General features: G+C 41.2%; 1 protein-coding gene across 1 annotated transcript; it reads left to right on the plus strand.

Annotated features, from left to right (window-relative positions):
• The first annotated feature begins 2,813 nt into the window (after positions 1-2,813).
• On the plus strand, positions 2,814-24,515 carry LOC109475445. Its single transcript, XM_019776045.1, has 36 exons — positions 2,814-2,880; positions 5,397-5,519; positions 5,608-5,730; positions 5,819-5,941; positions 6,315-6,440; positions 6,569-6,691; positions 6,827-6,952; positions 7,048-7,170; positions 7,288-7,410; positions 7,780-7,902; positions 8,020-8,142; positions 8,261-8,433; positions 8,899-8,987; positions 9,289-9,395; positions 10,018-10,314; positions 10,731-10,877; positions 11,175-11,437; positions 11,692-11,776; positions 12,197-12,419; positions 12,607-12,785; positions 13,047-13,239; positions 13,522-13,748; positions 13,918-14,012; positions 15,291-15,423; positions 17,231-17,388; positions 17,771-17,951; positions 18,536-18,757; positions 19,020-19,199; positions 19,340-19,467; positions 19,790-19,834; positions 20,159-20,265; positions 20,555-20,631; positions 21,770-21,990; positions 22,319-22,538; positions 23,063-23,231; positions 23,587-24,515. Exons 1-36 carry the CDS (start codon positions 2,814-2,816, stop codon positions 23,969-23,971), a joined length of 5,607 nt encoding a protein of 1,868 aa, XP_019631604.1. The 3' UTR covers positions 23,972-24,515.
• Positions 24,516-24,566: the final 51 nt, after the last annotated feature.

Genomic DNA, 24,566 nt, shown 5'->3' on the forward strand with positions numbered 1-24,566 from the left:
TAAGAGGTAACAAGAATGTTTCGTGAAATGCAGAAGAGTTGTATACACAATATATTTTATGACCGTTGAAACTTGTGTTCGTATGATATAGTGACGTACACAAGGCACAGGATTGAGAAAAAGACAGGAAAACGCAATTAGAAAAGTCACGTATTATCAAACATACGGATAGCAAAAAGTAACACATATTAAAAGAATATCTAATATTAATACGTCTGTTGATGAATATATAATGATATTCTGTCAAGAATAATCAATATGCAACTAAACAGGCACCGATCAAAATATATGCAATGCGCTGTGTTGATAAAGTACGATTACCCAAAACAATCTAACAAACACTGACGCATATCTTCACATACGTATGTATCAAATGTTACCAGTATTGTAAACGGAAAAGTTTAGCAGTTGTTCTAGTGCTGTGTTTGGTACCTGCCACCGACGGACGAAGATGTTATAAACAGGGACATAAAAATGATTGGCAATCATCTTGTTAACATTGAATGTTCAGTAAAGCTAACAGTACTGCGCCGTAACATGCGCGTCGCCTCATGCATAATATATATCAGGTGCAAAACAATATTGTGATATCAATATTCTCTACGAAGTAAAGCTGGAAATATATTGAGCCTTTCTCCAGTTTTATAAACTTTGTTTTCGTTGCTGTATGGTCGTTTGGCTATCCACTTGATACATGCTGTAAAAATGACTATGATTTATTCAACAGTCCATAAGAACATATTATCTACGGCTAACATTGCCGCACAATGGCCATCATATAGTAAAGATCAAGGTACGAATGGTCATCTCAGGTGAGTGAGACATATACTGTCGGGTACACGTGGTAGTTTAGGAACCTATATTATGGTATGTGCATTGAAGGGAAAACTGGTGCATTTATGTACTGTTAGCAGACTAAAAGAGATGGCCTGGTACAAAATACACTTTTTTAGGCTTAAAATGTTCAATTTGGCACCCCTAAACGAAGCTATGAACCCATTTCCACCTGAGTTAAGTGAGGAAAGTCGTCTGAAGTACATTTCTCAAGGGCACAAGATCGGTGACATGGCAGGATTCACACCCGGGACTCAGGACGCCATTAGAGATTATAAATTAGTCACATCAAACTAAAACTGCACACGGTGGTAAAATCTGGGCTGCAAAGTTCCCACATGTCATAGAACCCGAACTGTGTTCGATCGTGTTCGATCTGGTCAATTCGAATCGAACCCGCGTTCTATTTCGGGGTCACCTGCGGTCATTTACAATAAAGCGGCAAAACAAGCCCTTCTGCCTGAGTGCCTCGCAACAGATAAAAAACAACACTTTTCTATAGATACAAACAGTTTCCTGGACATTACATGTCCGCTATCATTTTCTTGTGGACATGTAACATGTAGCGAAGCTACTGTCGTATCTTGGGTGACCTTGAATACTGTAATGATTCTTTACACCAGTATGAAGAACACATTGCAGACTTTTGGTCGACATGACATGTCTGCAAAACTCGTTTTAACCTGCAAGCATGGAGAGTCAAACATACCCCATTCACGGCTCAAAATGACCGTTACGGTTGTCCCGAAAATTGTGTTTTAGGGATTTTTGAAAAATGGCCTCAATTTTGAATTATGGGTAATTTACTGCGAAAAATGTAAAAAAATTCAATTTTTTCACCAATATGTCGACAAAAACTAGACTTAAAATCAGAAATTAAAAAATCCCTAAAACACGATTTTTGATCTTACTCCTAGTCGTCGAAAAATATAAAAATCGGGGATCTGGGGTAATATACGTAGCCAGGTTAAAACGATGTTTGCCTAAAAACATGACATGACTTGTGGTCGGAAACCCGAAAATAATCGTCTTTCGGAGAGAAAGTTTGCAAAATCAATGATTTAACATAAACAGCTAATATTAAAAGGATGTTAAGGCAATACTTTCATTTTGATTTGACGAAATTTACTATCAAATCCTTTTTGTTAATTTTCAAGTGTTTTACGGGTAGTCCAAAACAGGCCAAAATAGCGTCTTGTAACCCGATACTTTTTAGAACGCGCCTAGCAATGGGAAAGAATGCCGTAGTGACAGACCGCCGTGGCAAGTTGGCCCGTATTTCCGAGTTACAGGGGTTTTCCTGTTCATAATTACGTAGACTATGTATCTATAGTGTTAAAAAGGGTTCTTTACCCATGTACACTCATTATATTAGACCAGGAAGCGGTCGGTTGAGTTCGGTTTACGTCGTTTGAGGTCGGTTGAGTCATACCGTACCGCTATAGCGATACAGAATCTGCTCAGGGTGGTTAGTCACCCTGCCGGATCAAAAGGCGTTGCCGCGTATCACAAATTAATTGGAGGTGCTCTTCCTGTGGTATTTACCGAGGCCACACGCCTGGCTATTCCATTGAAAGCAATGAAATGATTATGGCAAACACAATACAAGAATTGATATCATACCTCCCTATTCATAAGGAGATTATGTTATTATTGTCCATACAAGGTTGCAGGAGTACACAAACAGTCCAATCACGCGATGGCTATACATACTAAATCCCCACTGTTGAATGTGCTACACGTGCTCTAAGTCTCTAACGATGTAGCGAATATGTGCCTTTTTAATACATTTTAGTACATGGCTCAACAGTCAACCACTAATGATATTAAACGTCTTTAATCTGTGTGTATTTATATATTTTTGTTGATGATGGCAAACTACCCTGTCAGTATCAAAGGTCTTGGTATCCACATAAGAATTGCCTTACCTTGATAATCACTAAAAGTCTATATTTTTTTTACAGCGAGGTTCCATGAAAATGGGACTGTCAGCAATGGAGACGTTATTTCTTCTCCTGTTTGGACTGATGGCCGTTAATGCTGTTGGTAAGTAAAACCATACATCATCCTCCATTGTTTTGGAGGAGGACAAGAATAAACCCTAAGGCCTCTTCCTCCTTCAGCACATTCTGTTTAGGTTAATTATTCTATATTGTGTTTCGTCCGATTATTATATTTACTTTCTGTATTGTTTTGTATTTTTACCCTTACCTTAGACCTTAGTTCCTCCTGTGCCAATGGCACATCGGGCAGCAAGCTTCCACTTCTTTTTGTCAGCGGCCACTGTCTCCGCCTCCTCCCAGGGGATGTTTGCCCTTCTTAGATCGTCTTGGAAGGTCCTGCGCCAGGTGTGTTTCGGCCTTCCCCTCTTTCTTCTGCCGTTGTGGGGTACCCAAGTCATCGCTGTCTTAGAGTGCCTTCTGCTGGGCAGACGGAGGATATGTCCTGCCAGCTGCATCCTTTTCTCTGTTATGATGGTACTCAGAGGCTTGGACATGGCCCTGTTCAGGATCTCATCGTTCGTTATGTGATCCTGCCACGTCACCTTCAGTATCCTCCTCAGGTTTCTCTGGTGGAAGGCGTCTAGCTTTCTGGATGCTTTAACTGTACATTTCCAGGTTTCTCTAGCGTAGATTGCAGTGGGTAGGACAATACTGTTGTATAGTCGGAGCTTGGTGTCAAGGTTGATGGTGGTTGCTGACCAGATGGAGTTCATCCGTCGGAACACAGAAGCTGCTTTCCCCACCCTACATTTAATGTCAGGCTCTACTTCTCCGCTGTTACTGATGACACTCCCAAGGTAGGTAAACTGATCCACGACCTCTACCTGGCTGTTGTTGACAGTGATGTTCAGTCGAGGTTGACCTGTGTGGTTTCCCACCTCCATTGCCTTGGTCTTCTCAGAACTCACCCGTAGCCCAACTTTTCCAGAAGAGGTCTCCAGCTTCGTGGTAAGGTGCTGTAGGCCTTGGTTATTCTCGGAGAACAGAGCAAGGTCATCTGCAAAGTCTAAGTCCGCAAGTCTGGACTCTTCCCTCCACCTAATGCCCTCCTTCCCGTCTCCAGTGGTCTTCCTCAAGACGAAGTCAATTGTGATCAAGAACAAGAAGGGGGAGAGGATACAACCCTGTCGGACCCCTGTGATGATGTTGAAGAAGTCTGTTGTCCCTCCCTCCGTCCGTTTGTATTTTTACGCATGTGCAAATAAAAATAAACAAATAAACAAATCATTTCCCCCAAAATGGCACTACGTAATATACGTTTTACTGCACAGCTTGTACTATATGGTACTCGTATAGTTCTCCATTGTCGTCAAGTGCATTGTAAACTACTGTCGTTTTAACAAAACGTTTTTAGTTGTCCGTGTTATTTATACATGTACTTCCTTCCACGGGTGGAGGGGGTCGGACTCACGTTCATCAAAGCCATTGCATTGATGCGTTTTGTTTTTTACTGACTTGCCAAACATTTCATTTTTAACGGCTAGAATTTAGGCGGCTAGAATATAAGTTCATCAATATAAGTACAGCTTGAGTAGGCCGCCACGTTGACTCCGTCATTTCCTTTTCATCATTGTTTCTTACCAAATATCATCACAATCCATAATGGCGTTCTGAAGTTATGCTGACTACAAATGTGCGGAAACACAAACACACACACACACACACACACACACACACACACACACACACACACACACACACACACACGCACACAGACACACACACACACACAAACAATACCTCCATTTTTCATGGAGGTAAAAACAACTACTATCGTTGCCATTTACTTTCCCATCAAGTACCATCTATTTCTGAGAAGATGTTATCAATGTCATGGTGTGGTAGTAATGCATACAGATGAATCACTCTTGCCGATCGCGAAAACACAGGAAATAAGAAATAAAAAATGACGTTTTGAATTATTAAGTATGGCTACTTCTATTCGATGATAACATTCTGATACACGTAATGTATGACTTGCAGGCGTCCAAATAGGACGTGATATATGATTATATACATTTTTGCACACATCATCGACTTGGCACGCATATGCGTGCATGTGGAAGACAACCTATACACTGCACTCGTATTAGTGAAAGCTATTAAGCAAACTAATGAACTTACATAGAACGCTAACCCCTAACTCAAGCCCTGCGGAAGCCACTCGAAAATACCGGTTGACACGACAATGACTCATATTTGCCCGGCAATAGCTGGTCGTGCCTACGCTACTCTATCTATCTGTTTATTTATCAAAGCACGCATTTCTAAAAAAATACGTCATATCATTGCAAGAAAGCCTCACAATATTGCAACATGGCACATCAATGGACATTCTTGATGGGACGTATGATATCGATATGACAATAAAAATATTAATGAACCATGGAAGGCCGAAAGGATTGCCTGAATAAACATATACTGCTTGGCTTTATCTTCTATTAACTTAGAATCCCTCCTGTCTATCAAAAGATAGCGTAATCCACCTGTTTATATTTCTGGTGGAATCCATTATCTACAGTCTACAGGGGTATTTTCCATGCATGTTGTTTACAACAGATACAGACGAATGTGCCGACCTGACACACAACTGTCACAGCAGCGCCACCTGCCACAACACGGACGGATCCTTTAACTGCAGCTGTAACCTGGGTTTCCATGGAAACGGGACGTTCTGTCAAGGTTGTTAACAGTCTTTTTTATTCAAATTCCAAGTTACCTTGTTATTATTTATTTTGTTTACATATAACAAACTAAATTGTTGATACAGATACAGACGAGTGTGCCAATCTGACACACAACTGTCACAGCAACGCCACCTGCCACAACACGGACGGATCCTTTAACTGCAGCTGTAACCTGGGTTTCCATGGAAACGGGACGTTCTGTCAAGGTTGTTAACAGTCTTTTTTATTCAAATTCCAAGTTACCTTGTTATTATTTATTTTGTTTACATATAACAAACTAAATTGTTGATACAGATACAGACGAATGTGCCGACCTGACACACAACTGTCACAGCAGCGCCACCTGCCGCAACACGGACGGATCCTTTAACTGCAGCTGTAACCTGGGTTTCCATGGAGACGGGACGTATTGTTCAGGTACAGCACATTTGTACAATCTCTTAATTCCTCACCCATTTACACGCACTCAGTCTCAATATTTTTCACTTTAAAAATGTTCTTTTTTCTGGGCCTATCAATACTGGACAATATATTATCCATGTGTCTTGTAATTCATAGGTCTTGTAATTTGTATTCAGCTATGACAGTCACAGAAATTAGAAATGTTGCCCTGAATAAGTAATAATGAATAATTCAATAGTAGATACTGTCAGCTTTTTTTATCAAAGAAGTCAAATTGCTGTTACTGTCTCCTTCTCTGTCAATAGAAATTTGATTTTTTTAGGTTTCTTTAGAAAAGTAAAGACCAGAAAAATGCTAACCGTATTTTTTTTACGTTCCATTTTTTTAGACGTTGATGAATGTTTGAACAGCACCTGGAATGACTGTCACGTGAAAGCCACGTGCCTGAACACTGACGGGTCGTTCTCCTGCAGCTGTGTGAACGGTTACTATGGCAACGGGACGTTCTGTCAAGGTAGTAAACAGTCTTTTTTCTTGAACTGTAAGGTTGTCTTTTGTAGGTACCATCTATTTGTTTGTTTCGTTTTCTTCTCTAACAAAAAAGCCAACTTGCAAATACTGTATCCATGGGTGATGTTTTAGATACAGACGAATGTGCCGACCTGACACACAACTGTCACAGCAGCGCCACCTGCCACAACACGGACGGATCCTTTAACTGCAGCTGTAACCTGGGTTTCCATGGAAACGGCACGCACTGTTCAGGTACGACACTTTTCAGGTGTTTGCAAAATTCAAAATATTCTAACTTTTAGTAATGTCAAAATATTACTTTTGTTGTCAGAAGTTATTCTAATAAAAAATCTCTAACCATAGAAATTTATCTTTTGCATTCCATAGATATCGACGAATGTTTGAACAGCACCTGGAATGACTGTCACGTGAAAGCCACGTGCCTGAACACTGACGGGTCGTTCTACTGTAGCTGTGTGAACGGTTACTATGGCAACGGGACTTTCTGTCAAGGTAGTAAACAATACTAGTTTATTATTTGCAAGTGCCATCTATTTGTTTTTTTTCCTATGACCAAGTAAACATTGTTTTCATGGGTGCTCTATTAGATACAGACGAATGTGCCGACCTGACACACAACTGTCACAGCAGCGCCACCTGCCACAACACGGAGGGATCCTTTAACTGCAGCTGTAACCTGGGTTTCCATGGAAACGGCACGAGCTGTTCAGGTAAGAGTCGGTTCTATGTGATAAACAGTCTTTTTCATTGTAAAAGAAGTTTATTCTAATTATTGCAATTATACATTTAAATCATCTATATATCAAATTTGTTCGGTGTTGTCACAGATACAGACGAATGTGCCAACCTGACACACAACTGTCACAGCAGCGCCACCTGCCACAACACGGACGGATCCTTTAACTGCAGCTGTAACCTGGGTTTCCATGGAAACGGGACGTTCTGTTCAGGTACGACATTTTTCAGGTCAAAATATTCTAACATTACTAATGTCAAAATATTGCTTTTGTTGTCAGAAGTTATTCGATTAAAAGTCTCTAACCATAGAAATTTTGCATTCCATAGATATCGACGAATGTTTGAACAGCACCTGGAATGACTGTCACGTGAAAGCCACGTGCCTGAACACTGACGGGTCGTTCTACTGTAGCTGTGTGAACGGTTACTATGGCAACGGGACGTTCTGTCAAGGTAGTAAACAATACTGTTTTTTCTTGAATGTTAAGATAGTTTATCATTTGCAAGTGCTATTTATTTGTTTTCTTTTGTTATGTTTACATATGACCAAGTAAACATTATTCCCATGGGTGCTCTATTAGATACAGACGAATGTGCCGACCTGACACACAACTGTCACAGCAGCGCCACCTGCCACAACACGGACGGATCCTTTAACTGCAGCTGTAACCTGGGTTTCCATGGAAACGGCACGAGCTGTTCAGGTAAGAGTCGGTTCTATGTGATAAACAGTCTTTTTCATTGTAAAAGAAGTTTATTCTAATTATTGCAATTATACATTTAAATCATCTATATATCAAATTTGTTCGGTGTTGTCACAGATACAGACGAGTGTGCCAACCTGACACACAACTGTCACAGCAGCGCCACCTGCCACAACACGGACGGATCCTTTAACTGCAGCTGTAATTACGGTCTCCAAGGAAACGGGACATACTGCACGGGTACACCATTTACGATCTCTCTTAAACTTTTAATTTCATAATATTGTTTTAATTATTGCATTCTGTTTATGGTAAGTTTTGATATATACATATACATTTTACACACTTTTTTGTGCAGACATATGCGCCAGTGGATGGAGGTATTATGAAGACTCGTGCTATCTGCTCTCAGCGGACCTGGAGGGTGTCTACTCCCGTCAAGGGCACGAGTCTATAACCTGGGAACAAGCTCGGGTCACGTGCCAAGCCCTCCAGGGAGACCTCGCCATAGCACCAACCACTGAGGAACAGGTTTGAGCAACCTCCAGTTTAATTCCGGACTAATTCCCATATCACAGCAACCTTACATCTAGATGGGCTAATCGTATTGTAAACCTTAGGTAAAAACGACGTAACAAATATGTAGCAGCCATGGAGGACCCCTGGACGATTAACCCAATTCTGCAGAATTCTGGAAAATTTCTGCAGAATTGGGTTAATCCCCAAGGGGTCCTCCATGGCTGCTACGTATACAAATTTCTTACATTATTTTTACTTACAGTTTACGATATTAGCCCATCTAGATGTAAGGTTGCTGAGATATGGAATTAGTCCGGAATTAAACTGGAGCTGTTAATGCCGCGCAGAACCAGTACTGTAACAGTGCACTATGCTTGGTGTCTTGTACATGTGCAAGAAAATATGCCTTATGTAAAGGAATATATTTGGTAGACAACACACTACCAGGGAGATGATTTCTTCATGTCACCGTCCCAGGAATGGATCACAAACCAGGCTGGCCAGGACATCTGGGTTGGTGCCGACGACTTGCAGGTTTGGATCGACGGTACAAACATGAACGAGAGGTCAGTAAATACTAGATCTTATCAATAAAAATATGTATTGGGATTACATCATACATGTAATTTGCATAGTCAATGGGTATCACGACGAATGGAATATGATAAAACTTGATACCGGTATCTGACGATGATACACACTGGACAGTGTTTCTTTTATATTAATTGATAGATAACACATTTCTACTCCACAGCAGATAGGAAGTTGTCTTCGTGGTATCGTTGAGCTTTGGATTGCGTGTCAATATCATAGTGCTGTGTATGTAGAATTATTTGCTTGATTTATTTGTTGTGTTTGTTCTTTCAGTAGTGTAACATCCTACAATTCTGGCCAGTGTATAGCGACGGACGCTAGTGGCTTGAAGGGGAAAGACTGTGACAGCAGGACGATGTACATGTGTGAACGACCACCTGGTAAGAAACCACCTCTGCCGGAACACTATTGAACTAATCTCCAAGCAGATCCTAGGGTGGCAAAAGACAGTATCGAATTGGCCAGGCAGTATCCACGTGACGACCCTAATCTCCAAGCAGATCATACGGTGGTAAGGCAGTATCCATTAGCAACCGGTGGCTAATGGACAATTCTCTGGCCAATGGATACTGCCTTGCCGTATGATCTAATGAGATTAGACGGCCCCTGCATGACATACATATCAAAGAATGTCTAGATATTAGAAATTCCTTATGATTGTGAAAGCTTATTTTCATCTCATACTACTAAGTACACTTGTATTAGGTAGATTAGCTTAATGCATGGAACGGTAGTTTTATACGAGTAGTTGCCATACTTTGTGCCTTGTACAACCTTGTACCTTGTTCAGTGCGCGGGGATTCTTATTTGGAGTGCGCGGGCCTTTTGAACTTTCTAGAACTGACCAATCAGGGCCCGTACAATCCATATGCTAACAGCAACTTTGAGCAAGTGGATTGTAAACCATTTACTCCCTTCGCTTGAAGTTTAACTCGGGCAGTTGACTTCTTATATAAATATAATTGCATCACTGATCATCACTGATAATATTCTGTTTTTAAGATCCGGCTCCCTACAGAACACTTGGGTGCTGGAGGGACCCGGATGGACTGGCCATACTATCCCTGGAGGGACATGATGGCGTCCTCCTGGACGACTACAAAACCCGCGCAGACGCGGTGGAGAAGTGCTACCAGGCTGCTCGGCGGAACGGTTACCGCGTGTTCGGACTCCAAGATGGCGGCCTCTGCGGCTCCTCCGACGTCGCACACCTGACGTACCAGACCTACGGACGGTCATCTGTCTGTCAGGTGGACGGGGAGGGCGGGGTTGGAGCAAAGGAAGTCTATAAAGACATAGGTTAATGCAATTCTTCGGTGCCTTTTCTGTGTATTTTTTTCACTTCTCTTTTCAACATCATTATCATTGTGCTTCCAACATCTTAACGTTTGTTTTATTATTACTTTGTGTTACATATGTAGTATCATCTGTATTTCCTTTATATTGGATTCACTTTTGTTAATGCATCCTCTCATTACATGCGTAAGTGGTAGCGTTAAAATAAGCCTTAGATACCACTACCACGCTACCACCTTGTGTTGTACTATGCTATACTGTGAATATAAATCAATAAAAACACCATCATGAGTCCCGAAGTTTTCTTTATAGTGTAATGTGTTTGACAGAATTTGATATACGGTAGCTACGGTAGCTGTTGGTGTCATTCTCAAGTTCCAAGTTGACTCCGCTAAACCTAATACAACTGTATTTTTCAGATGGCTCCCCGGCTGACTGTGACTTTGACATCAACATCTGTCAGTACACACAAGTTACCACGAACAACAACATTAACTGGCAGCAAACAGCAGGTCCCACCGATTCCTCATCCACTGGGCCTGCAGCAGACAGCACCACCGGATTCGGTAAGGATAGAGTACTACAAGTTCACTATTTGAAATGTAATGTAATTGTATTTTGCATTCCCTTGACTGTTGTTGCATGACAAAATGTGTTCCATTCCAAACCATGATACATGGAATGCAATGTAATGGAATGCACCGGCTTCTCTCAGATTATTCTGTAAATGAAACTTTAATAAATGAATAAATTTAATTTTTGAATGAATAAATGAAATATATGTTTTGGAATAACACAAAATGGAATATATGTTGTAGTCGAATTAAGAATTTTCGTAATAAGGTGTGTTTCGTATGTCTTAGGATCGTACATCCATATTGAGGCATCGGATGCAGTACAGAACGACGTGGCGAGCCTGGAGTCAGGGGTGGTGTACCCGGATGGAGCCCGTCAAAAGAGCTGTCTGTCGTGGCGCTACCACATGTACGGCTCCGGGACGGGAACACTGCGGGTTCTCACAAAGCAGCAGGGGACAGTCCCGAGGCAAGTCTGGCAGGAGTCTGGGGATCAAGGCGATTCGTGGCTGTCCAAGGCGCTCACCATACACACCACTGATCCGCTACAGGTACAGACATAGATTACGGTGAACTATCCAGAATTTACCCAAGTGTGATACTAGTAGATAATAAATCTTCACTTTACTGCTATTTTAAAACTGCTGTTTCAATACTCCAGTTTCAAAACGTAAAAATTTCTTTTTTTTGTCTCAAAATGTACTGATCCCAGGCCTATGTATGTAAGTTGAAGGGCTATGTAAATTGTTAAAAATGTGGTGTACAAAATAGTTGAACAGTCACTTACGCTTAAATCCCACCACAGATCATGTTTGAGGGTACTCGAGGGAGTAGTGAATATGGTGACATCGCCCTTGATGACGTAGTGTTAACAGCTGGAGCTTGTAGAGGTAAGTAGTTCTTGAAAATGTTTCTTGGCAAATTTTGGAAAGATACGAATGATACTAAACATTCATTAAAGAAATAAAAACGAAGTTTTCTTAATTGTTATCGAGAATCGGCTAGGTTCGTGTAATTACAACTTAGTCTAATATGAAATGTGTTTGAGCGTCTTTATCCGTTCAGTGTAAAAGTCTCACAGAGCAACAACCAATTGGCGGACCTTAGTAGTCGTTGAACGAGGAGAAGTATTACGTTCAACATGTACTGTTTGAGCATCTTTTTCAGTTCTAGTAATCCATAATGATACTAGCTATACACTCATTCTCATTCAAATTTACAAAATGCTGTCGCCACTCTTTACGACTAACCTATACGAGCCAAATCACGGACCTCATTATTGCTTACTAAGTATATCTATCGTACTACAGACTGCCTTGAGGTCCCCACCCAGCTGCAGTTCTGTAAGTCCGTGAATCAGTACTCCCGCATCTTTTTGCCAAACGCGTACGGCCATGCTACGATGGACGAGGTCATCGCCTCAGATGAGTACAGAGCAACCCTTTCTCTCAGCAATGACCGCAACGCCACGTGCCATCCTGACGGACTGGCATTTGCGTGTTACCTTCTGGCCCCGATGTGCATTGATGTCAGGTAAGTGTCAAATCTATAGTGCAATTTTTCGCTTCAGGGTGCCCCAAGTTACAGGATCCTTGAGTGTTGCCAAGTCTCAATAAGAGAAAGACAAATGTGCAAAACATTTATAGTCATGGAGCTGACATTTATGTTTGAGACCTTCTTTGTTAAGGCTGCTTGCTAATACGTTTGTCTCACTCCACAGAAATGTACAGCCTTCTGCTACGTTGAGGGAGATGTGCTGGTCGTGGTGTCGGGAGATTGTGGACACCAGCCAAAATTGCATCTCTATGAATACAGAAGCGAAGGCCATGTTTCTGGCTGAACACTGTGATGGTCTGTCCAACACGGACTGCTATCACACGGAAAGAACTCTGAGCAAAGGTACTTACAGGTTTATATATATAGGTATTGGATGTGTTTAATATGTACCCAATGATACGCGAGCATGTGACAGATGCTCTAGTATACAAGAAGAGGGGTACAGATAAAGGAACAAATTGACACTATGTCGAGTTTATTTTTTAGATGTGTCATTTCTGTAAAACAGTGGTCAAAATATGATTATATAGTACAAAGTGTGTAAAACACTGCAAATTTGTAAGAGAATATTAAAATTTTATGATCTATTTTGTACATTTCCAGAGGCCGCCCTGGGTTACAGCCAGTTCCAAGGCGTGTGGTACAAGGTGTTTGACGAGAGGAAGACATACGCAGATTCCCTCCAGACGTGTAGCCGAGACGGGGGCACGCTGGCCATGCCTAAATCTGCCGACATCAACCAGTTCCTCATCAACCTCATCACCGACACTGCAGCGCAGCCGGATGAAGTCTACAGGTAAGATAAACACAATATAAACAAAACGAATGTTAAAATATGATGTTTCAATCTTGTATTAATTTCTCCTTTTTGAATGACACATCAGTACATAAGTTATGTAAAGTTTTAATGTAATGCAAAAAGTCTTTTTCTTTATTGCGACTGTGACTCACCACTGTCAAGTTGCCAAGATATCAATGAAGAGGAAACTACTGGGTAATAAGATGCCATGTTTCCATGTAAGCTAATGTTTGCGCTGGGTGCCTGGACAAAACGTTAATAATTGTTCGTTTGTTTCAGGTTTGGACTGTCGGAGCCTGATGAGGGCGGTGCATGGATGTGGGCAGACGGAGCGATCCTCGGCGTCTTCAGCAGCTGGATAGTCTCGGACACAGCCATCAAGGGCTGCGCCAACTATGTCGACGCGACCAAACTTAACACAACCGTGCAGTCCAGGTGGTCAGCTACGTGGTCTGCCTCTCCATGCGAGACTTTAGCCAGTTTCATTTGTCAAGTGGAGATGACAGGTGAGTTTATGTCTTCAGATAAAGAATCATTTTAATCCATCGCATCAACAGAAGCTGTTATATCTTATTAACATTTTAAAAGTAAGAAGACCATCAATAATCATGTCAATGAAGTATACTTCTGTCATGGTAATGAAAATATATGCCCCTCTGTTTCCATGAACACCAGATTGCTTTTACGGACATGGCCACGACTACAGTGGAACGGCCGAGATCACAGAGAGGGGAGAGATGTGCGCGAGCTGGGAAACCGTGAAGGACAAGGTATGTACACTGTTTTTAAAACGCCTTCATGTCAGTGTTTATAGCATGACACCCCAACATTTTAGAGTGAAAATTAGTTTCTTGATCTAAAGAATATTCGAAATTCATATTCCACGGCTGGGAATTTTACATTTAACGTATAAATAGCACTGCAATAATCTGTAATATTCAAATTAGTATTTTTAAAGACTATATCACGACCGTATTTTGCAACTTTTTTTCATGAATCATTTGAACGTTTGATAGGTACCACTGCTGTCGGAGTCCGTCCGTGACATTGCCAATGGTGACCCCATGACGGAGTACAACCTGGAGGGGAACTACTGCAGGCTTCTGACGAGCCCGCGCGCCACGGTGTTCAGCCAGCCGGACAAACCGTTATGTTTTGTACATAATAGCAAAACAGACCAACTGGTTCCACAATACTGCGGTCTTCCCGACTGCAATAGTAAGTTATTGGATTTTATTTGATGATGGCACTTAGCTGCGGAATTGTAGTTAATGTGGTTGTTCTTTGGGACCAAGAATTTAATATCTATTTGTAATATATGTAAGCAAAGAAATAGTGACTTCAATATTGATTTTTTACTCATGTCACTAGAAATGCAAGGGCAAAACATTACCTCACTGCAAAGAAAAAGAAGAAAGACCGAGGCCTTTGAACCTTAGTTTTAGCGACGTCACCACATGTAATTAAGATTGGTAAACATCTATTATTTCGTCTCGCTGTAAGGAAAACCCTACTTCCATATTGCTAGAATTTATGTAGTCATTTCCCCCCATATAATAGGTTTTACTTGTGTGTGTTTGCGAATTCTGAGGGCCCAATAACAGCGTTATTAATTAAGACGATAACTTACAGTGAAGGGAGCACAGGCCGGCCCAACATGTGAAGAGAACATATTGGGACAAGCGGGGACGTTTAATCACAAGCAAGTAGGCTTTAGGGACCACTGCCGGTGGAACATCGAGGTAATTCTAAACGTTTCCTCACATCGTATAGCTGATTAAGTAAACATTTACAATGATAGTAAACGCATAGTAGATTTTGCATGTGTTTAAATGATATATTCGGCAATAAAATGGACTTTACCAACTAGCACGTGCACTTTTTTGTTTGAAGCACTCCAATATCTATAATTTGATGACCGTTACTTAGTATGACTTCTAGTGACAACATCTATTCTTACTACACACATCACCCACACCAACCATGATGCTGTACACTGAGTAGCAGCTACTAGTTGATGTACTTTCTTTCTCTCTTTCTCTAAACAGGTCACTGCCAGTCATCGCGTGAATCTGCATTTCGGCCGGTTTGACCTGAGTCCTGGCGAGTCCGGGTTCTGCCAGGGAGGTCGGGTACACGTCATGGATGGGTCCTGGCCTGACGGCAAATTTGACATCATTGGTAAGTACAGCTGTATCGAGAAAACAACGGACAAACATAGCCTCCTTCGCATACTTGTAGGGCGCGGCATTATTTTTTGTCGGTGAGCGGCGCGAGTTATACCGCGGAGGGACGATTCTGCCGCAGTTCGAGGGACTTTTGCCGAGGAGAGACGTTTTCGCTGCCCAACGTCGCTCACCGAAAGTTGGGCATCGACACCGTCTCTCCCCGGCAAAAGTCCCTCGGCGGCAAAATCGTCCCTCCGCGGCATAACTCGCGCCGCTCACCGAAAAAAAATGACGCCGCTCCCTACAAGTATGCGAAGGAGGCTAGGACAAACGCTTGAATTTCCGAATACCTCATTTATCTAACCTAGTGCATTTGGCCCATATAGGGCATGAATTGGCAATTGTGTAAGTATAATATATCAAAGGATGATGAATACGCCGGTTGCAATCTTTCTTTCTTTCTTCTTTATTTCGAGCAAAAAAAGAACCCATAAAATACATCTTAAAATGATACAAAACTCTAAGGACGTACAAATAACACAGATAACCTAGATGTATAGTAAATCGTAACTATGTCGAAAAAAGAGTTCCTGTAGAAGGCGTCTGATCTTAGTAAGCGAATGATGATGGAGTTATGGGAGAAAAATAATCGCTTTGAGAAAGAAAGTTCAAAGACGTCTCCAGAATTTTCTCAGATCCAAAATCCTTGGAACCTACGTCACGTTCCTAGAATGCTGGCTAAATCACGGTTTTGCAATTGAGACATTGTGTTGAATAGTGGTCATATGCAGATATAGAATGATGTACGCCTTGGCAATTGTAGCTTTGACGTCACTGTTGTATATTTGCTAACATCAGGTACATACTGCGGGAATGATGTTACCGACATCACGTCCAGAAGCCAGCGGATGACCGTGGTGTTCGATGGGGCGATGCGGAATCCATCTGACACATTTGAGGCTGAATACACCGCCTACGACAAAGGTCTCATTCAAGCATCGTCATTGTTCATTGGGCCAACACATGAATGCCATGGATGTTTGCTTCCATTCAAAATATAAATAGTTTCAAATTGTAAAACTCATGATCATGTCGTCGCATGATTTGCCTTTGGCTAAGAAATGCATGTAGCTATTGTAGCACTGGGTCTAGCACTTCTAGAGCAAGCAGTCCGGATCTAGCTATATAGTATGAGATGCAATGTCAATAAAATGATGCTTTAGTGCTTTAAAAACTTCGTAATACCACTAGTATGTTGATACTAATACATGACAACTTTACGTATCATTTTAGAGCCCACTGAGTGCACTGGAGACCATTTCGTGTGCGATGATGGTCACACTTGTGTTCCATTTGACCTACTGTGTAATGGTGATGTTCTATGCTGGGATGGCAAGGATGCTGAAGTCTGCAGTTAGTAACCTCGTCTTAATTATCATTTTTTTAAATCAAAGGTTAAACTAGAACTCGCATCTAAAAGGTTCAGCCTGAGAAGGTTTTGAACCACATCTGTCATATTCTTTATTCTTCTGAATAGTAGTCATGTGATATGGGAGTCAAAGGTGATTGGTCAAAATGTGGGAGGGGTGTAGGCGTATCAGCCATATTTTCTCATTGTTCTGTGCAGAATTTTGTTAGCTTTGTAAAAGTATGTTGTACATTCTCTGTATTTCAAACAATTCCACTGGCAACTAATGTAAGTTGATACATATGCCATATTAGTTGGTGTGTTACTCCGAAGGACGGTTAGACCGGCTGTACAGATACAAATACTGATTTTTGAAAATATTTGGATGCCGTGTTTGTTATCTTTACTTCAGGTTGCCAAGCAGTTCCTGACAATATCAAGGAGACATGTCCCGCCTCTGCCTACACCACCTTCCCAAATCATCACCGTCACCTGGACTTTGACGCTATTGTCAACTCAGAAGAATACAACACAACCAGGACACTCTCAAATAAACAATGTCATGAGCAGGTACTGTCAGTTTTATCATGACTCTCGTTCAGCTTAGCAAAGGATCGGAAGTAATGTGGATTAACCACACTCATTACGACCCTGCTGTACTGGAAATTGCATTTCAAATGTAGAGAGCAACAATGTAAAATCCACAAGCACCTATCTGGTGGCAGCACCTAATACAAAGTTTATTTCAAACCTTAGAATGAATGAATGAAAGACCTTATTGCACATTCACGATGCAGGTCGATTATACTATGACTTGAATATGTAACAAATACAGGAAAGATTAGACAACAATTCACGAATTAAACATGGCATAGAAGACAACAGTGCCATCCCTACTTATCTTTGCATTTTGTTTAGATTTTCTTTTACACTTTTTTAATTGTAATTGCAGATCGGTGAGTTCCTGTGCTACATGGTAGTCAGCCCATGTTCCGGAAGCAAGTACGCCCCCTGCCGGTCTTGGTGTGAGGAACTGAAGCTGACGTGTGAGCAGGAGCTGGACTGGACAGCCGTTCTGCCAGAGTGTTCAACATTTCCCTCCCAGCACTGTTACCCTGGGCCAATATCACCAGGTCTGGAGTTAGGCCATGTTGATTTGATTATATGGATGACATCCTCTGGGAACCCCAAAACTGATGCGAGCGTGCGAATAAAAAAAAGTTTGACCAAAAAAAAAGTTTCCTTCATTATGGTGGTTTTGAAGGTTGAACAGTATAGTGTGGCAAATTATCTAGTCTTCAAATTTATTTCTTTACATTTCATGTTTTTTGTTTGATTTTGGCATTCTACGACATTGGTATCGTTTTGCAATATTTTTTTTTCAACCTACGGTATATATTTCCTCATTTTGCAACTGTTATGTACGATTTACAGTATGGTTGAAAACTTTTTTTTTAAACGGCCGAAAATTCATGCGCGCGCGGATGTCATCCATATAATCAAATCAACATGGCCTTAGGTACGAAAACACACATGTAAACATAGACATTACCATAGATGTACAGTTTCCTTCTTACTGCCCTTATATGAATTCAACAAAATTATAATCTAGGCTAAGTGCATGGTTAATACAGATATTCAGGAAACTGTAGTTTAAGTTAGCAAGAGTGATTTCTAAAATTGATATTTCATGTATCTTGATGTTATATATCATTAGACTGCTACCGAGGAAAGGGACTGAACTACAGAGGAACTGTGGACGTAACAGTCACCGGGCGTCTCTGCCTGCCGTGGAACACGCGAGCGTATGAGGTGGGGGCCTACTCATGGGCCAACCTGGAGCAGAACTACTGCCGCAACCCTGATGGCGCCGAGAGGCCCTGGTGTAGTGTAGATGCCACAGGCAGATGGGAGTATTGTGATATACCTCCTTGTGACAGTAAGATAAGATTTGATGATATATAGCTACACCTAACATATTGTTTTTCTAAATCTTCTGTGTATGTATGTGTGTGTGTGTGTGTGTGTGTGTGTGTCTTTTTAACGAACTTAATTTCTCTAAAAAAAGGAGAGCCGTAATTGTTGTTGAATGCATCAAGAAGTATACACTGGTCATCAGTTGATCCAAACTTTCCTTATCGTGCATTTTCTAACAGCCATGCGCTTGTTGTACTACATTCGTTCTCATGTACTATCCGTAGACCAAGTCTGCCAGGACCGTGGTGCTCAGCGACGCGTGCTTCGCGAGCCTGTCCGAACCTTCTACTGGCCCGGAGAGAAGGTGACGTACAGCTGTGAGGGAGGGTACAGCCTGCGTGGAGCTCCTGAGATCAAATGTAGCCACGAGGCAGAGTGGGAACTGGACTTACCCACATGCATAGGTAATAAGCTTCTATTTTTTTTTACAAAATGCCCCAAATGGGCGACTTCGTAATAGCTTAATCTTTCAGTCACAAGCTTTCATGTCATTCAGGCATATTTGACAGTGATATATGTTTTTTTTCAATTTTGTACATGTCAGAGGATCCGAGGACAAGGCTGTTGGTTGATAAGTTTGAGAAAGGCTCAATAAGTCCGAACCTGCCGCCACCTGGCGGGAACGGACTGAACATCACCGTGGCCGCCAGCATTGATGACATCATTGACCTGGTGAGTTTATCCTCTACCGAATTCTAATTTTGTGTCGTGGGATCAGTAGTAGTACAACTTCCAAGGACCAACGTTTCTAAACTTAACCTGCATACAGCCATAGATCATTCGTATGATTTGTCCATTTCCCTGTTTCCCATTTACCATTTGGCGATGATTTTTAGCGTGTTGAAGTCTTTGTACCCTTTTAAAGTTCAATGTTTATCTGCATAATAAGTTAACGGAATTGATCATTTGAGAGGCACGGCTAAACATATAGTATTTGAACAAAATGACGTGGACGAAATGATATCGTACTGTAACTCATTTAATGCTTTCACAGGATGAGCCAGGAGAGTCTATCACAACAGCAACCCGCATAGATCTGGTGAGGGTAGTCATACATTTTGTCATACAGTATTTGTATGCGATTGTTGACCATTGTTTGAAAATGCTGTAAATGATTAAGAAAATAACATTTGTGATTTTCTACAATGTAATGTTGTCATATTAGAGGTGATATGTTATGTTATGTTATGTTATGTTATAGCTATATAAAACAAATAATAATCGACCGGGGTTCTCCATGCATTGTTTTGATAACTTAAAATTGAATTTGGAAGCAAAATTCAGCAATTCATGTCTGAATAGTTTTTCGCATATTTCATTGTTTCTGTGACTTCCTTTATGATTTCATTTGTTTTGTGAACAGAAATGGTCTGACATCCGGCTGAAATGGGTAAACTCCCTGTACGATCTCACAAAGGTTTTTGTGGAACATGACAAAATCTGGAAACCAAAAATTAAGCTACGCGGAAGGTAACCACCTGCCATACCTATAGTAGACCAACACCATGGAATGCATCACTGTATGATAGCATGCTGATATGTATATACATACACGAGCATAGACGGAAACATATTTGATACGTGTACTATACTTTCGCATGTCAGTTTAATTTTTTGTGTGGGATTTTGTAATTCAGTTTTCTCCATCGTAACTGATAACGTATCATTCTCATTTTGATATGCTATGAGAATACATGCATCATAAATGGAAATTCCAGGCAACATCGTCGTCTGACCAGTAACCTTATAAACGTTTCAGCGCTGATAAGGAATTTACGGGATTTCCCAAGGACGACCTTGAGATGGCTCACACAGGCGAGGTGACCTGGACCATGGGTAGGATGTATTAAAGACACTTTGAAAGAGATGACTTAGGAACAAGGACAACTAGTCATGTTCACTTCACTGATCAAACTAAGGTCAACTTTTTGTATGCGCTGCCTTTTGGTGTAAAAAAGATATACAGCTAACTGAGGAAATTTATAGCTGAGGGCAAAAACCGAAAAGTGTACTGCAGTACCAAGGAAAGACGCCTGGAAGCCTAACCTTCGTCTACCCAAGACCTACAAACATACCAAATATCATCACAATTTCACAATTTATAAAACCCTTTTTAAGGTGTCCTCCCTGGCTAATTTGGCATTTTAGCGTTCCATCGTTTTCTCACAAAAAAATTTAGAAAGAACTGTAGTTGTACTGAATATTGATACCTGGGTACAAAAGGGTTATGAATGTGGTTTTATGGACCATATGGATGACGTCATCACATTTTATTGCCCCAAATGTAATTATCTTTAAAGTTATAATATAGCACTTTGGTACAAGTAACTGAAATAAAAATATAATTTTCATGTGCATAATGGTGAAAGCTACAAACGTACGTTTGCACAAATTGATATCTACTAATTATCCGTAGTTATTAGAGAAAAACTAGATTTTAATTAGGCAATTAGGTTATTCTCTAATAACTACGGATAATTAGTAGATATCAATTTGTGCAAACGTAGGTTTGTAGCTTTGACCATTATGCACATGAAAATCATACTTTTACTTCAGTTACTTGTACCAAAGTGCTGTATTATAACTTTAAAGATAATTACATTTAGGGCAATAAAATATGATGACGTCATCCATATGGTCCATAAAATCACATTCATAACCCTTTTGTACCCAGGTATCAATATTCAGTACAAGTACAGTTCTTTCTAAATTTCTTTGTGAGAAAATGATGGAAAGCTAAAATGCCAAATTAGCCAGGGAGGACACCTTAAGCTATGATGATCACACTTAAAATAATATGCGAACACACACACACACACACACACACACACACACACACACACACACACACACACACACACACACACACACGTACATACATAATTAGGAGGTAAGAAACAGCAGAATCAATGCTTTCACTAATATGTACAATCATGCATCAAAACCTTTGCCTTATCATTGTCACACATCATAGAGACCATCCTCGTCACCACCTGTATCCTGGACCACTTCCTCTTCCCGTTCGACAACATGACGTGCCACGTGTGCATCCGGGGAGACTTCCGGTCGGACGAGATCTTCGTCTGCGCCGGGGTGGACGAGATCGGCGGTGACGTCATCACGTGCCATCAACACAAACAGCTCAAACGGGGCGAATGGGATGTCGTCTACAACTTGCGTGTCGAAAACAAAACGGTATGAGTGCTGCTTGCCTTATACCCTAATGAACCTACTACAGCACTGTGAGAAGTCATGCCCTCGGAAGATTCTTACAGCATGATGGAGGCGAGACAGTAGTCATCAAATTTCACATATCCCAGGCTTTCTCTATGGGGATAGAAGGAACTGTAAAATCAGTTACTATTGACCAATTTATTTTATCCGTACTATGTTTAATTTACTCTAATTCAATAAGAGTGTGTAGATGAATTGTGGCAACTGTCGCTATGAGGGTACTGAGATCTACATGTAGGTGTTCACTTACTGTTCGCTAAAAATGCAACAACAACCTTTCTTGCTCTAGGCATGCCTGGAACTACGGCTCCAACGGAACTCCCTGTACCACATGTGCACCACGGTGTCCCCGTCCATTGTCCTCGTGCTGCTGATGGGGATCACGTTCTGTATCCCCATCGACAAGGGGGACCGGCTGTCCTACGGCATGAGCATCCTGCTCTCCATGTTCGTGTCCCTGGTCGTCATCAACGACTTCCTGCCGAAAGGCTCCATCTTCCCGCTACTGGGTAAGTTTTGAACCTGATGTTATTTCTCCTGATGTCTAGTTCACAGTAATTATGTTTACCAAAGGAAAACATGCTGTTTTTGCTACGTTTCTTCTTCTTCTTCTTCTCCAAACAATGACCTCTGAGTGCCTGACTGAACCAGTCAGTCTCTCACCATGGTAACTGGTGTCGGGTTACATAATGTTGCAATTTTATAGTAGGAGGAATTTAGACTTCTTGTCACCATATATGTGAATGTGTTTGACTAAGAATGAACAGAGCAGACCGACATGCGAAGGTAAACATTATGCATTTGCTTTGCAAATGTTACTTTTCTAGTTAATTCAGGTATGTTACTTCACAAAGAGATGTTCGGGTGAAAAATCGTTAATCAAGTTTTCTGAACGTCTTGTGTTGTTCCTTAGTCCTCTACGTTAGGGTACACGACTGTCAAGCGAGTATTTTATTAAGATAATTGGACGTCAAATTGGGGTAAATAACGACAGTATGAGATGACGTAGATATCTTCACTTCTTCTTCTCCAGGAGTTTTGACCATCACAGCCATCATCCTGATGGGAGTGTTCATGTTAGCCACAGCTGTGGTTATTTCCCTCTCCGGTCGGGAGGGGGCGCTGCCTGCCTGGGCCAGGACCGTGTTCCTGAAGCACTGCGCAATCGCCATGCGTCTGGGGGATCTAAGCAAAAAGCGCAGGTCAGCAACTTGAAATGCAACTTCGTGTAGTTTGATAACCGCAGGGGAAGGAGTGGGAAATGATTCTCTGTTAGAACTTGCTTTAGTTCATCTTGGTCGATGTATCTTTCTCCTTTAACGAACTAGGTCTGGGCAAAGGTTGGCTTGTTAGCAATTGTGATGTAATGTATAGTGTGAAAACCTTTGTTATCGACTCTTTTCACTTTCAAAGTTGATTGATGGAAGCTTGTTGTCGATGTTGTGCTCTACTAATGCTCATTAACTTCTCTGATTTGCCATCACTGTATAGGAGATATGAGTTACTTTTTATGTACTATATGTTGGTGTTTATATTTGTTGACTCTCTGCAAACCAGGAAAAATGCTGAGGAACCTCCAACAGTCAACAACATCGAAGCGACCATCGCTTCAACCGCTTCCACTCCGGAGCGGATGCCGTCCTTTTCTGTGGACAGGTTCAACCCGGAGGAGGAGCCGCGCAGGCGCCAGAACCTGATGAAGATCCTGGTGAGCACCAACACCGTGATGTGGCGGATCCAGAACACCCTGTCGGCCACACAGAACACCCTGCACAAGCTGAACATGTGGCTGGGTAAGAACGAGGAGGGGAACAGCAGCGACAGCGGGGAGGAGAGCGAGTGGATGCTGCTGTCTCGCGTGCTGGACAGGCTGTGCTTTGTGCTGTACTTCAGCTGTCTGTTCCTGACTCTTCCTATCGCTCTGTATTCGCGCCCTAACTAGACATGGTGGTACAATCAGCGCAAATAAATCGTTTTTTTTTCAAAATATGTTTTTGTGGGAGGCACTCCAACGCCTTTTCTGTTTTAGTAATATATCAATGATATGTAAATAATGTAAATATGATATCTATGTTGACAGGTCCTTTGCAAACTTCATATAAAGTATATTTGTGTTGATTAAAGTACACTTAGATGTTGAAGTGCCTTAAGTTTGCATGCTTGATCATGATGTTTACATTTCTTAGGTATGTTATCAAAAAGATATTTCCCACATTATTGATAATTAGTGTGCGTAGAACAAGGATTTGGCCTAAGAGTCGTTTAGTTGTTGTTTTCTAAAATGCATGAAATCTTATGTTTGTGTTTTTGTGAAAAAGAAACACATGCATTCAATTACAACTGTTATCAAGGCATATATATCAATAACGTAGTTTTCAACGGTTTACTTGTATTTTGTAAGACATATGCAACCTGTACATAATACTTGTTGATGAATAAAGGTTCATATGCCTTTCATAACGTCGACTGTGATCATTACGGAGATGGGAGTTTGTTTTCAATTTATGTCCTGCGAAACAAGTGCTTTTAAAAAGATC

The sequence above is a fragment of the Branchiostoma belcheri genome, unplaced genomic scaffold (assembly GCF_001625305.1).
Source record: "Branchiostoma belcheri isolate BF01 breed outbred unplaced genomic scaffold, Haploidv18h27 scaffold34, whole genome shotgun sequence".
NCBI lineage: Eukaryota > Metazoa > Chordata > Leptocardii > Amphioxiformes > Branchiostomatidae > Branchiostoma > Branchiostoma belcheri.

Coding starts and splice junctions, on each gene's coding strand:
- LOC109475445 (XM_019776045.1), top strand. CDS start 2,814: ATGGGACTGTCAGCAATGGAGACGTTATTTCTTCTCCTGTTTGGACTG. Junction 12,420..12,606: donor CCGATGTGCATTGATGTCAG/GTAAGTGTCAAA, acceptor CTCACTCCACAG/AAATGTACAGCCTTCTGCTA. Junction 23,232..23,586: donor GATCTAAGCAAAAAGCGCAG/GTCAGCAACTTG, acceptor TCTGCAAACCAG/GAAAAATGCTGAGGAACCTC.